A 14,651-nucleotide genomic window follows, 5' to 3' on the forward strand; every position below is an offset into this window, starting at 1 on the left:
TAGCCCTAAACCAATACAGGCTTATGGACTCTGCTTAGCTGTAATCCACTGGATTGTATGGAGTGACCAAGAGATGTGCAGCAAATCCAGGGAATGACAGGCCAGGCCCTAAGAAGACTTTCCACAAGCAGATGTTCACCTGCACATGTTAATGTGATACACTGCATCCGCTGTTCCCGTTGTGGCTTCCTCTACATCAGGAAAGCCAAGCAGAGGCTTGGGATCCATTTTGCGGAACACCTACACTCAGTTCGCAACAACCAACTACACCTCTCAGTCGCAAACTGTTTCAATACCCCGCCACCACCCCCCAAACTCCTCGGACGACATGCCCATCCTGGGCCTCCTGCAGTGCTGCAATGACACCACCCGAAGGTTGCAGGAACAGCAACTCATATTCCACTTGGGAACCCTGCAGCCCAATGGTATCAATGTGGATTTCACCAGCTTCAAACTCTCCCCTCCCCCCACTGCATCCCAAAACCAGCCCAGCTAGTACCCGCCTCCCTAACCAATCCTCACATCTCCTACCCACTAACCTCATCCCACCTCCTTGACCTGTCTGTCCTCCCTGGACCGACCTATCCCTCCCTAACTCCCCACCTACATTCACCTTCACTGGCTCTAACCCCACCTCTTTGATCTGTTTGTCTCTTTTCCACCTATCTTCTCCTTTATCCATCTTCTATCCGTCTCCCTATTTATTTCAGAATCCCCTTCCCCTCCCCCATTTCTGAAGAAGGGTCTTGACCTGAAATGACAAACTTTCCTGCTCAGCCAGCTGTATTCATCCAGCTTCACACCGTGTTATCTCAGTAGCAAATTAAGTTGAACAAAGTCAATTGATTTGATGGATAGCAAGTGTAAAGATACATCAACTTAAATGGCACTGCCATGGAGGTAAAACAGGACAGATAAACTAGTTTTGAACTCAATCATGAAAATCACTAATTTAATGTTCGCAGGCTGTGGGAGGAAACAGTTAGACAAACTATTCGGATGCATTGTTAGGAATGTGCTTGATTGTCCAAAAGGCGGCTCTGCACAGCCATGGCTAAACTGCATCTGGAGGAGAGGGCTTGGTTTTGTCACCAAAAGGCTTGATCCTGAGTTTAACAGATTACTCATGCTAGAACTTAGCTGCTTGGAGGTGGAGGATGGAGTACAATATTTAAGCAGTGGGTACAATGTGAAATTAAGGCTGACAGAAAGAAGGAAACCAAGAACTCCCATTAAAACAAATGAGGAGGCAGTAGAACAGACAACTAGTGATTACAGAACAAAAACTGATAGGATAAATGCGTACGTTGGTTAAATGTCCTTTTTTGCTTTGTTATAATGTAGTCTGCAAATACATTGTAACGTACCCTGAACACCCCGCAGTTGCGGTTTCTCCATCTCTAACATGTTATGTGCTTAAACCATGAGTGAAACAGTCAAATTTTGCACAGACAGAAATGATGGTCTTTCACTAAAATTCTTTAAAGATGATTAGAATGTGGACATCGTGCCTTTACTACAAATTGGATTCAAACAGGAGTCTGAGAAATACAGTGAGACTATTCACTGCACCGTTCACGCCACTACAGTAAACTGCGACAAAACTTACAAGTTCCCTTGCCTTCATACATTCCATCAGAGTCTGGAATAGATGGTGGGCCTCACTTTGGCTGAAGTTGAAAGTCTTTTTGATTGTTGTGAGGATTTCTAATTCCAAACCATCTGGAAGTATTCTAAAAGAGAACAAACAAATTCCATTAAAAACTAAAAATCAGTGAACCACACTGAATAAGTGAGTTGTTGCCCTAACAAAAATACTCCAGATCAATATTTCAAAAATCAAGTGTGCACATGTTTGCAGTTCCAACTAATTAAATGGCAAACTCATTACATGTGTGTTAAACACTTACCTTGATTTAGGTCAATTCAAGAGAATAGTTAACCCATCTTTTACCTAACATTTTCGTAAAATCCTCCATTACTTCCCTTTGCTTCCTGACAATATTAATTTGAACATTTAGACATTATTTCATTACAGCCAAATGGGTTACTAGAAGGGAGGATCGTTATCTTCAAGAAAATGATGAGCTGTCCTAGCATGAGAAAAAAAGAAGTGTTTTAAATCTGGGAAACTGGGCCATTCGACCCATTAACCTGCTTTGCTATTAAATATGGTCCTGTTTCAAGGCCACACTCCCACTTTCACCTCATTCTCCTTAACATCTTTAGTGTCCAGAAATTTTCTTCTTTCCTGAATCTATTCAGTGACATTTCGAGTCCTCATCAACGCACTTTTTAAAAGTTTATGATGTTTCCTACCTCAAATCCCCTCCTCGGCAGTACACTCCAGACTCCCACCACTTTCTGGGTGATAACAATGCATTTCAGATTTTATCACCCAGAAAGTGGTGGGTATCTGGAGTTCACTGCTGGGAGGGGAGTTGAGGTGGGAAACCTCAGCCTTAAAAAAAATACACAGACGAGCACTTGAAATTTCATACCACTCAAGGCTATGGTCGCAGTGCTGGAGAGTTGATTTATGTCAAGACACACTTGATAGGGCTTCTTCATGCTGCGTGGCTCTAATACTTGGTCTCCACAGCCTTGTTATCGATAATTCTACACAATCACCATCCTGAGTAAAGGTATTTCTCTTTACTTTGGAACAGTTCATAATTTTTCAAAAAGACATTGGATGGGAATTCGAAGAAAGGAATGTTGGATGAGCAGAATGATGAGTAGGATTACAGTAAGTCACCTACAGAAAAAGGTACATACTTAAAACAGCAGCCTTTTTCTGTGTTTTAACTTTTCATGAAGCAGTTATTTTCAAATCTTCAGTTTACAATAAATGCATATAAAGGGGGCAAAAGAGGATCTGACAAGTCATTGATCTGAAAGGTCATCTGCTGATCCTGCTGCAAGAGCTGAATTTTCCAGCATTTCCTGCTTTATTTCAGATTCAGACAATTTAAGTGAGCAGATCGGTTCAAAATTAGTTCACACAAAAAGTACACCACATTCTTTTCTCCCGACGGTCAAATGCCATGGTCTTGTATAGATTAAAAATCCATTTCTTACCCTCCCTCCTCAGTCTGCTTATGCACGTAGGCCAGAAGATCTGCAGCCCGGCCTGTTCCTTCACATACCACGACAGGGACTGGGGGACTCTCCAGAAGATATTCCAACACAGTGGGGATAACATTAGGGCCACCTTCAAATATCAAAGCAACGACTGGCACACCTTGACCAATTCCTGCAAAAAGGCAAACAGTAACAAAGAAATTTTATTTTTACTTGTGCTCAGAGGAGAGGGGGGAGAATAAAAAGTACTTTTGTGAGAAAATGCTAATCTATATGAATGTCAAACCAGAGTAAACATTTGATAATTTGATGATCTGATATAGTGCAAAATGTGCTGGGCAGGCAGCAAATGTATAAGGCACAGACTGATACCATTGTGATATTGAAAATATTGTTTAGGCTGGAGTGGAATGTCAAATAATAGTTTATCATCCCAACAGAAGCAGGTAGCTGCTCAATATAGTTGTAAGATAAATTTCTGATGTTGAGCTTTATGTTTAAACAACATGATTTTTAAACCATCTGCCAGACATGAACAAATAAACACTGACTTTTTTTTTAAAAAAAACTCATCTGTGGGATGTAGCTATTGCTGGCTGGGCCAGCGTTTCTTGCCAGTCCCTTCTTGAACCGCAGCAATCCATCTGCTATGGATTGACCCACAATGCCATGGGGGGGGTGGGGGGGAGTGAACACTTGTAGATGTGGTGCAATCAAGTGGGCTGCTTTGTCCTGGATGGCATCAAGCTTCTTGAGTGTTGAGTGTTGTTGGAGCTGCACCCATTCAAGCAAACGGGGAGTATGCCATCACACTCCTGACTTGTGCCTTGTGGATGGTCGGACAGGCTTTGAGTCGTCGGGACGGGTGTTACTCATTGCAGTATTCCCAGCGTCTGACTTGCTCTTGGAGCCACTTTGTTTGTGTGGGGAGTCCAGTTGCATTTCGGGTTAAATGATAACCGCCCAGGATATCGATAGTGGGGGATTCAGTGATGGTAACACCATTGAATGTCAAGAGGTAATGGTTAGCGCAAACATGTTATCCATAACAAAGTACAGGTAAAGTCATCATATGGCTGCCTTGCCAGAGAGAATGTCCGCACGACAACAGATGGTGGTTGAACCAGAGGGTTACCATGCCTCAGGTGGGGGGAGATGCTGGGAAGGGGGAACCCTTCAGTTACCTCAGTTGGTGCTGGAGCTGTACCAACACTGTAGGCATTGCCCTGCATCAAAAACTAGCCAGAGTCAAGCGTTGACTGGTACCCATAAGTTGCACAATTATAGACTCTTCCCTAATTTCAATTTCTAACTGGATAACAAATGACAAGTGAACAAGACTCCAGGCTATTGATCTATATCCATAAATTATTATTCCACGGTCTAGGAATGTCTGCTGAACTCACTTGCATGAATCTTCTGAAGATTGATGTGTTTTTCCAGCTCTCTCCGAAGCCTTACTTCAGCACCATATTTCCCAACTGTTCCATCATCAACCAGAATAAAATGGGAATGCAAACTGTTTAGAACATTCAGCTTACTCAGAGGGTTCAGCAGTGTCTGGTATGGGGCAATAACCTGCAAATCAAGAGAAATACCAGATTACACGAAAAGATTTTTTTGAGAAAAGGATGTAAAATTCAACAATGCTGAACTTAAACTGAAATGTCACAATCTCACATCTCTTCCAATAAGATCATTCCTATTTTCAATCACACCCCAAGGGGCAATTCCAATTGTGCAAATCTTCCGAGATGAACGTGAAATGTGTTCTTTCAGTGCATCACCAACATGCTTCACAACACCTGGAAAAAAAATTTAAATGATAGCAGGTGGGAGAATTCAAGCTGGTCTTGCTCAACGAAGAGACGAAAAATTCAGCGGACATTTTACTCACAGTATGCACATATGTGTTCAACAATATTGGAAACCAGGGCTCATTTTTTCTAATCAGTAGCAAATATAGCTTTAAATTATCAAGATCAGCAAAGCATTATTCCTTAAAAATAAAGCACTAAAAATGATTTTAAATTTACAAGTACAGGCAGTTCCTACAGATGTAACTCTTCAGACATCCTTTCTATTCACATGCACGAATTAGTTACAGGCAAATGAGAAATTTGGCAGAATTCCATCGCTGGCCAATGGCTTGGTTAGGATTCAATCACCTGGTCAATCATTCAGCATTTCTTTTCAAAATACCTGCATTGACTCCTCCAGTTAGAATCCAGGCTCCTGTGGTCACAGCTGCTTTGATTAAGCCTTTTCCAACAACCTGCTTAATACGTGGATGAAGTTCAAAATTTTGCATTCCTCCATGAACAGAGATGACGAGTTTCGGTAATTCCATTTGCCATTCTTTCAGCATTAGTCTTAAAACAGCTTCAGGCTTTGTATCATAGGAGAGTCGTGCATACTGTGCCATTCCAATAAAAAGATATGGATATTGGTCAGTTACACAGTTCCTAAATGGAGAAAATCTTTTTATTCATTACCACAAATTTAACTTTCATCTCGATTATAATAGGATTCACACAATAATTTCCAACTCCTTGAAAGGCAAACTCTAATTGTCTGTGATTACAATTCAAAAGAAACTCATTGCACGTAAAGCCCTTTGAGAAATTAGAATGACACTCTTCCAGACTGCCAAATATGACTATCTAAATTTCAGAACTTGAGCACAACAGGTGGGCTTTGGATAAACAAAGTTAAGTAAGCTATGGGTTACTACTGGGTATCTGCAAGCAGCTGATTCAAACTTACACTGATGAAAATCCACAATGCACCCAATCTCAAACCCTCCCTCAGGACTCAATATGCAGTAGAAAGGGCGGAAAAACAACAGTTTTAAAATTAGAAGTATAAATTTGCTTTTTGAACCAAAATTTCATACTTCTTCAACATCAGGTATAGTGGTTATTTTGTATAAAAGAATACACACAAACCTATAATCAAAAGCAGATCAGAAGTTTGGAGTTTTGTAGTATCTCATTCCTGACTACTCAAACCCTGTCCACTATCTCAAAGGCACATGTCAGGAACATGACAGAATGTTGTCCATTTGCCTGGATGAGTGCAGCTTCAATGACTCCATTCAGAACAAAACTGCCCACCTGATTGGTATTTAACCCGCCAATTCAACAGTTACTCCTGTCACCGACAGTCAGTAGCAGCAGCGTGTACAATCTACAAGACGCACTGCAACAACTCACCCAGGGTCCTTCGATAGTACCTACAAACCCACAACCTCAACCACCGAGGAGGACAAGGACAGCAGGTGTATGAACTGTGGTTCAAGAAGGCATGTCAACACCACTGTTTCAGCTGTCCCAGTCCATGTTGTCCACATCCCATGAACAAAGTAAGGAAAAAAAAAGTTACTCCTCCAAGACCAAAACCAGTGTACGTTCTGCATTTTTATGACAAATTCCTAATTCACAGTTAGCTGCCTCCTCAAAAGATGAGCAATTCCATTAAAATAATTGCATTCACAAAAAAAATTGCTAACCCCCTCAATTTTTTTTTATCACAAATAGAAATATTTGTACAGTTGACCAATCAGAAAATGAAGCACTACAGTACAGTGTATTAGTCACACTAGATTAGTTGTTATTAAAGATGAATATATGATAAATCAGAATCAACTTCCGTCATTTGGAAAGTTAAACATGTCACGTGGCTTTTCTGTTAAAAGGCCTGTAAGAAACCTGTCATTTTCACATGCTGGCAATTGAAATTAGGGAGTATCTAACACCAAGGGAACATTTTGACTGCAGTAACCAGAACAAGTAGTTCGTTAATGGACAAGAGATTAACGACAATGTACAGAAGCACTTGACTAACTTAATACATCTATAAGAAATAGAACTCAAATTCTACAAACCTTAGCCCTGTAAGAATGGGACCCTCCTTGAAAGTTAATAACTCCATAAGCATCTGTTGGGCTCTCATTAGTATGTTTCTCCACCGACCATTCCTCTTTCTCCAGGTTTTCAGACTCACCCAATTTTACATCGGAATACTTCATTGCCAGGCTTGCAGTGAAGCCAAGATGCTGCCGGACCAGCCGTCCACAGCAACACCTGTCAGAATGCAGATGATCGAGAGTTACGGCTTTGTAAGTGCAGCATGTCATTCCCTACAAGGGAAAATGTTTTTGGAAAAGACAATTTGCATTTATTTCAAAGCACAAAAGGTGGAAAACAAACTCTAAAATGGCCCTTTACAAAAATATCTCAACTTAAAGCAAATCTACAATTTCTAGTCATTACTCATCTGTCCGAGTGGTAGAATATGCAGCATTTGAGTACTGATACTCTAAACAAGAAAAACAAACTTCAGTAGGCAGACTGAAGAAGATACGACCTTATTTTATTAATTATAAACCTTTCAAAAGTCAGGCACTAAAGGGACACTCAGTTTATTAAAAGTATAAACAGTCTAAACTGTGACTGTACGCCAACTTTAGTGCACGGTCCACCACATTCACTCTCTCCCCAGATTCATGGGTGGGTTTTAAAATTTATGCAAGTCATTTTGTTCAAATTAAGAAAAATTCTCTTTCATATTCACTCAAAGTAGCTTAATCACAAAAGTAGATTTTGGATATAGGTCAAAATGGAATCATCAGGATAAATACAGACAAAAGGGCAGATGGATGGCAAATGCAGTTCAATTCAATGTATATCTTAGGTAAAGAACAGTGAAGGAGAAAAGATTAATGGCTAGGTTTTGTTTTATTCTGAAACAGAGCAAGACATGAATACATGTATATATACACCTTTACATTGGTGGAAATCAAAGGAAAAATTAAAATAAGATTCTAGAATAGGCCCCAGAGGCATTATTTAGGATATAGCAAGATTATGGCATGAGATTTGTGCACACTCGTGCAAAACTATAGTCTTGGAAAACGACTGGTTGAAAACCTCACTTGGATCAAGCGCTATAGTTACACAAAGCTTCAAACAGTTGGGATATCTTACATTGGAACAACATAGGTCATGGACCGTTCCAAAAGGTTTTCAAAATGAAGACTGATAAAAATAGAGAATTATTTTCACTGGTTGAAAGATCACTAACAAGGGAGCATAAACTCTGGATTTGAATCATTAGGGAATAAGTAAACAACATTACACGACAAAATACCCAAGGCATTATAAAGCAGAATTAAAGCAAAACAGCAAACACACCCACTGTGAGAGGGGGTGACCCATCTGGGGGCAACAGCAGCGGCAACCAGACTGCTGGCACCACGGCTGGCTCCATTCACTAGAGCAGTAGTTACAGGAGACTCCATAGTTAGGGGTACAGGTAGGCACTTCTGTGGATGTAAGAGAGACTCCAGGATGGTATGTTGCCTCCCTCACGCTAGGATGTCTGAGCAGGCAGAATGCAATCTGAAGGGACAGGGTGAACAGCCAGACATTGTGGTACACATTAGTACTAAAGACACAGGTAGGATGGGCAATGAGGTCTTGCAGCAGTAGTTCAGGGAGTTAAAAAGCAGGACCTCCACGGTTGTAATCTCAGGATTACTCCCTGTGCCATGTGCCAGTGAGGCTAAAAATAGGAGAATAGTCCAGCTCAACATGTGGCTAAACAGATGGTGTAGGAGGGAGGGTTTCAGGTATCTGGGCCCATGGGATCTCTTCCAGGGCAGTTGCAACCTCTGCAAGGAGGACAGGTTGCACCTAAAGTGGAGGGACACAAATATTCTGGCTGGGAGATTTGTTGGCGTCACTCGGGAGGATTTAAACTACCTTGGCAGGGAAGTGGGAACCATAACAAAGGTGAATGGACTGAAAGGGAATGAGTGAAGAGGGCCAATAAGCCTTGGAGGAAGAGCAGGTGGGGTGTGGTTGCTGATCAAAGTGGGTCCAGTGGACTGAACTGCATCTGTTTCAATGCGATACGTGTAACCAGTAAGGCAGATGGACGTAGAGCGTGGATTAGTACTTGGAACTATGCGGTCATTGCTATTACCGAGGCTTGGTCACGGGGGAGACAGGATTGGCAGTTTAATGTTCAAGGATACAGCTGTTTCCGGCAAGATGAGGGACGGGGAGGGGGAGGGGGAAGGGGTAAAAAGGGGCAGGGAATTTGCATGACTTGTTCAGGAGAATTGGGCAGCATGGTGGCTCAGTGGTTAGCACTAATGCCTCACAGAGCCAGGGAACTGGGTTCAATTCCACCCGCGGGTGACCGCCTGTGTGGAGTTTGCACATTCTCCCTGTTGCTGTGTGGGATTCCTCTGGGTGCTCCAGTTTTCCCTCTCAATTCAAACATGTGCAGGCTAGGTGGATTGGCCATGCTAACTTGCCTGTAGTGTTCAGAGTTGTGTAGATTAGGGGGATGGGTCAGGGTGTGACAGTCTGGAGGGTCAGTGTAAACTTGTTGGGCCGAAGGAACTGTTTCCACACTGCAGGGACTCTATGATCTTATAATCTACCTCAGGAGGATACCCTGGAAGGCTTATACAGCGAGGCAATAATGGATAGAGCACAGGAACAGGAAGGGTGCAATCAGAGTGTTTCGGGTTTGCTGTTGGCTTCCCAACAGCCAGGAGACAGAAGAACAGATACGTAGGCAGATTTTGGCAAGTTGTAAAAGTAGCAGGGTTGTTGTTGTGGGCGATTTTAACTTCCCGTATATTGACTGGAACGCACTTAGTACTTGGGGTGTGGATGGGGCAGAGTTTGTAAGTAGCATCCAGGAGGGGTACTCGAAACACTACGTAGATAGTCCAACTAGAAAAGGGGCCATACTGGGCCTAGTATTGGGGAATGAGCCTGGGCAGGTGGTCGATGTCTTAGTCAGGGGGAGCAGCTTAAGAACAGTGATCACAATTCAGTAAGTTTTAAGGTACTGATGGATAAAGATAAGTGTAGTTGTCTGGTGAAAGGGCTAAATTAGGGGAAGGCTAATTATAACAATATTAGGCAGGAACTGAAGAATGTAGATTGGAGGCAGATGTTTGAGGGCAAATCAACATCTGATATGCGGGAGACTTTCAACTGTAAGTTGATAGGAACTCAGGACTGGCATGTTCTTGTAAGGATGGAGGATAAGCAAGGCAAGTTTAAGGGTAACAAGATATTGAAAGCTTAGTCAAGAAAGAAAAAGGAAGCATTTATCGAGACTAGGAGGCTGGGAGCACACAAAACAAGGGTGGAATACAAGGAAAGGCAAAAGAAACTTAAGCAAGGGTCAGGAGGTTTCATGAAAAGTCACTGGCCAACAGCATTGAGGAAAATCAAGGCTTTTTATACATATATAAAAAAAGTAAGAGGGTCACCAGGCAGAGGGTTGGCTCACTCAAGGACAGGGAACGGAATATGTGTGTGGAAGTTGAGGTCCACAACGTCAGCTTTCCTGCTCCTGTGATGCTGCTTGGCCTGCTGTGTTCATCCAGCTCCTCACCTTGTTATTTCAGATTCTCCAGCATCTGCAATTCCTACCATCTTTGAAGTACTGAATGAATACTTTGCACCAGTATTCACTACAGAGAAAGAATTGGTGGATGATGAGTCTGGAGAAGGGTGTGTAGATAGTTTGGGTCATGTTGAGATCAAAAGGGAGGAGATACTGGGGGTCTTGGAAAATCATTAAGGTAGACAAGTCCCCAGGGCCTGATGGGATACACCCCAGGATACTAAAAGAGGCAAGTGAGGAAACTGCTGAGACCTTGAAGGAAATCTTTGTATCCTCACTGGCTACAGGGGAGGTCCCAGAGGACTGGAGAATAGACAACGTCGTTCCTTTGTTTAAGGGGGGAGGCAGGGATAATCCAGCTAATTACAGACTGGTGAGCCTGATGTGCATCAGTTGGTGACTTGGGCAGAGAGATGGCAGATGGAGTTTAATCCGGAAAAATGACATAATGCATATTGGAAGATCTAATCCAGAGGCAAAATATACAGTAAACGGCAGAACCCTTAAGAGTACTGAGAGGCAGAGGGATCTGGGTGTACAGGAACACAGATCACAGAAAGTGGCATCGCAGGCGGAGGAGGTAGTCAACAAGGCATACGGCATGCTTGCCTTCATTGGCAGGGGTACTGAGTTTAAAAATTGGCAGGTAATGTTGCAGCTTTATAGAACTTCAGTTAGGTATCATTTGGAATACTGTGTTTAATTCAGGTTGCCATGGTAGCTTTGGAGAGGGTACAGAAAGATTTACCAGGATATTGCTTGGTATGGCAGGCATTAGCTATGAGGAGATGTTGGAGTAACTGGATATGTTCTCATGGGAACAATAGAAGTTGAGGGGCACCTGATAGAGGTCTACAAGATTATGAATGGCATAGACAAAGTGGACAGTCAGAAGCTTTCTCCCAGGGTAGAACAGTCAGTTATTCGGGAGCATCAGTTTAAGGTGTGAGGGGCAAGGTTTAAAGATGATGTATGAGGCAGTTTTTTTTTTAAAAAACAGAGTGGTGGATGCCTGGAACTCGCTGCCAGGGGAGATAGTGGAAGCAGATACTACACAGTGACTTTTAAAGGGCGTCTTGACAAACACACAAAAGGATGGGAGTAGCGGGATACAGTGCCCAGAAGGGTAGGGGATTTTAGTTGTGACGGTGCAGGCTTGGAGGGCCAAGGGTCTGTTCCTGTGCTGTAAATTTTCTTTGTCCAATGGTGGAACTATTAAAACAGGAGATGAAGAAAAAGTAGTCAGAATGAGAGCACCACAGAGATTTGAGAGTTGTGGGGTTGGAGATGTCGAGAAAGAAGGATAAGGCCATGGGCAGCATTGAAAAGAAGGACGAGAGTTGGAGTTGCTGAATTGGGAGCTAGCATCAGTTAATAAGCAGAGGAAAATGGATAAACGAGGCTTGGTGCAAGTTATGACACAATGAGCAGAAAATTCTGGATAAGCCAAAATTCAGAGAGCAGAAAGTGGATGATCAGCCAGGAGTGCATTGGAATTGTCAAGTGTAGATGTAGTTAAAACCAAGATGAAAATTTTCCATCAAAGATTATTAGAGCATGGAATACCTTTAAAACAGAGGTAGAGGTCAACATTTAAAGAATTTAAGTATTGGCTTGCTGAAAGAAGACAGAGGGTGGTAGTTGATGGGAAATGTTCATCCTGGAGACCAGTTACTAGTGGTGTACCGCAAGGGTCGGTGTTGGGTCCACTGCTGTTTGTCATTTTTACAAATGACCTGGATGAGGGCGTAGAAGGATGGGTTAGTAAATTTGCAGACAACACTAAGGTCGGTGGAGTTGTGGGTAGTGATGAAGGATGCTGTAGGTTGCGGAGAGACATAGATAAGCTGCAGAGCTGGGCTGAGAGGTGGCAAATGGAGTTTAATGCAGACAAGTGTGAGGTGATGCACTTTGGTAGGAGTAACCAGAAGGCAAAGTACTGGGCTAATGGTAAGATTCTTAGTAGTGTAGATGAGCAGAGAGATCTCGGTGTCCATGTACACAGATCCTTGAAAGTTGTCAGCCAGGTTGACAGGGTTGTTAAGAAGGCATACAGTGTTTTAGCTTTGATTAATAGAGGGATCCAGTGCCAGAACCAAGAGGTTATGGTCAAGCTGTACAAAACTCTGGTGCGGCCGCACTTGGAGTATTGCATACAGTTCTGGTCACCGCATTATAAGAAGGATGTGGAAGCTTTGGAAAGGGTGCAGAGGAGATTTACTAGGATGTTGCCTGGTATGAAGGGAAGGTCTTACGAGGAAAGGCTGAGGGACTTGAGGCTGTTTTCGTTAGAGAGAAGGAGGTTGGGAGGTGACTTAATTGAAACATATAAAATAATCAGAGGGTTAGATAGGGTGGATAGGGAGAGTCTTTTTCCCAGGATGGTGACGGCGAGCACGAGGGGGCATAGCTTTAAATTGAGGGGTGAAAGATATAGGACAGATGTCAGAGGTAGTTTCTTTACTCAGAGTAGTAAGGGAATGGAACGCTTTGCCTGCAATGGTATTAGATTCGCCAACTTTAGGTACATTTAAGTCATCATTGGATAAGCATATGGACGTACATGGAATAGTGTAGGTTAGATGGGCTTCAGATTGGTATGACAGGTCAGCACAACATTGAGGGCCGAAGGGCCTGTACTGTGCTGTAATGTTCTATGTTCTATTTGAAAAGGTGGAGCTATAAAAATGTGGTGAAATCAGAGAAAAATGGGAGCAGAATAGATAGCTTTAATTACATAGTTTAGCATCTGTACAGAATTTCAAGCAATACACATGCCAAATGCTAAATTATGGCTTATTTGTTTGAAATGAATCATGCCAAACCGGTTCCTAAACCATTCATCTTCCAATTGTAAGGTGCCAGTGCTTACAGGTGTCAGACCGTTTAATTATAATGTTGTCAGTGAACAGAGGTCACTTTGCCAAGCATAGCATTACCGAGAAGCTACACAATATACTTGGTTTTGCAAGTGCAAATACAAAAGTGCACTTTAAGATAGTTGGCACCTTGTTCTTTTATCAGGTTGGAATTATACACCCAAGCAGAATGCTCCAGCATAAAGCAGCAGCTACGCACACTGGATAAAGGCATGGTCCAGTATAACAGGAACTTAATTCAAGAATTTACTGTCAATAAAAAAATTCTAACAGGACAGTCACTGGCATCTAAGAAATAAAAACTGGACATCGAGATGCTTAATGCCTTTGATGCTTTAGTTATGAATTTCATCCTGACAAAGTACAACTGCATGTTTAGATCTAAAGATGGAGTCTGAGCAATAAGGTCAATGGTCACATCAGCATCACCATCGCTGCATTATTTTTTAATCATACTTTGCCCTTTACAGTACATGGATTCCTATGTGACATACAGAGATAATGGCAAAAGGTACTTTTCTGTCAAATTAGTTCCCACCATTCTAAATGCTTTACTTGTGTAAAACAGACTGAATTCCAAAGGGGTCACCCAATCTGACGTACTCAAAGTTACACACAATTCCGTGCACAGGTCTTTCTGGCAGCTTATTTCCGAGAAATCCAGTTTCTGACATCCCGCAGCCCCTTAAGCCTGGAACTTTGCATAAATTGAAGGTTCTAGTTCCTAAAATGTTGCGGAATTAACTTTCCCAATTTAGCGTTAAAAAGGAATGAATGGGGGAAGAAAAATTACAGTTCTATGTATTTATGTCATCACCATTTAAATTATAGTCCAGACTAGGACACAGGATTTGTTACAGATACAGAACAATTGGTCAAGACTCATCCTGTATATTTCATTGCATCTTCTGAAAGCATTTTTAAAGAACAAGGGCATTGCTGGCTCTATCAGCATTTACTGTCCATCCTAATTGCTCAGGACTTGGAGTCACATGTAGGCCAGATCAGGTAAAGACAGTAGTTTATTTCCCGAAGGGATATTATTCAACCATATGGATTTTTCTGACAATCAATAGTGGATTCATAGTCATCACTACACTTCTAACTGCAGATTTGTATTAACTTCAAATTCTACCATCAGCCATGATGGGATTCAAACTCAAGTCCCTGGAGCATTAAATAAAATCCAGAAGGATTGCAGATGCTGTAAATCAGGAGCAAAAACAGAAGTTACTGGAAAACTGCAGCAAG

At 42.1% G+C, this 14,651-nt stretch overlaps 1 protein-coding gene across 1 annotated transcript in view; it reads right to left on the bottom strand.

The window, feature by feature from the left end:
* trpm7 (transient receptor potential cation channel, subfamily M, member 7) overlaps positions 1 to 14,651 on the bottom strand; it is a 130,585-nt gene that overhangs the window by 80,920 nt on the left and 35,014 nt on the right. The window contains exons 4-9 of the mRNA XM_059639294.1: positions 6,971 to 7,169; positions 5,287 to 5,500; positions 4,765 to 4,889; positions 4,491 to 4,662; positions 3,082 to 3,256; positions 1,610 to 1,733 (exon numbers count right to left, since the gene is read on the bottom strand). Coding sequence (XP_059495277.1) covers positions 1,610 to 1,733; positions 3,082 to 3,256; positions 4,491 to 4,662; positions 4,765 to 4,889; positions 5,287 to 5,500; positions 6,971 to 7,169 — 1,009 coding nt within the window. The remainder of the gene's footprint in view (positions 1 to 1,609; positions 1,734 to 3,081; positions 3,257 to 4,490; positions 4,663 to 4,764; positions 4,890 to 5,286; positions 5,501 to 6,970; positions 7,170 to 14,651) is intronic.

The sequence above is a fragment of the Stegostoma tigrinum genome, chromosome 33 (genome assembly GCF_030684315.1).
Source record: "Stegostoma tigrinum isolate sSteTig4 chromosome 33, sSteTig4.hap1, whole genome shotgun sequence".
Lineage (NCBI taxonomy): Eukaryota > Metazoa > Chordata > Chondrichthyes > Orectolobiformes > Stegostomatidae > Stegostoma > Stegostoma tigrinum.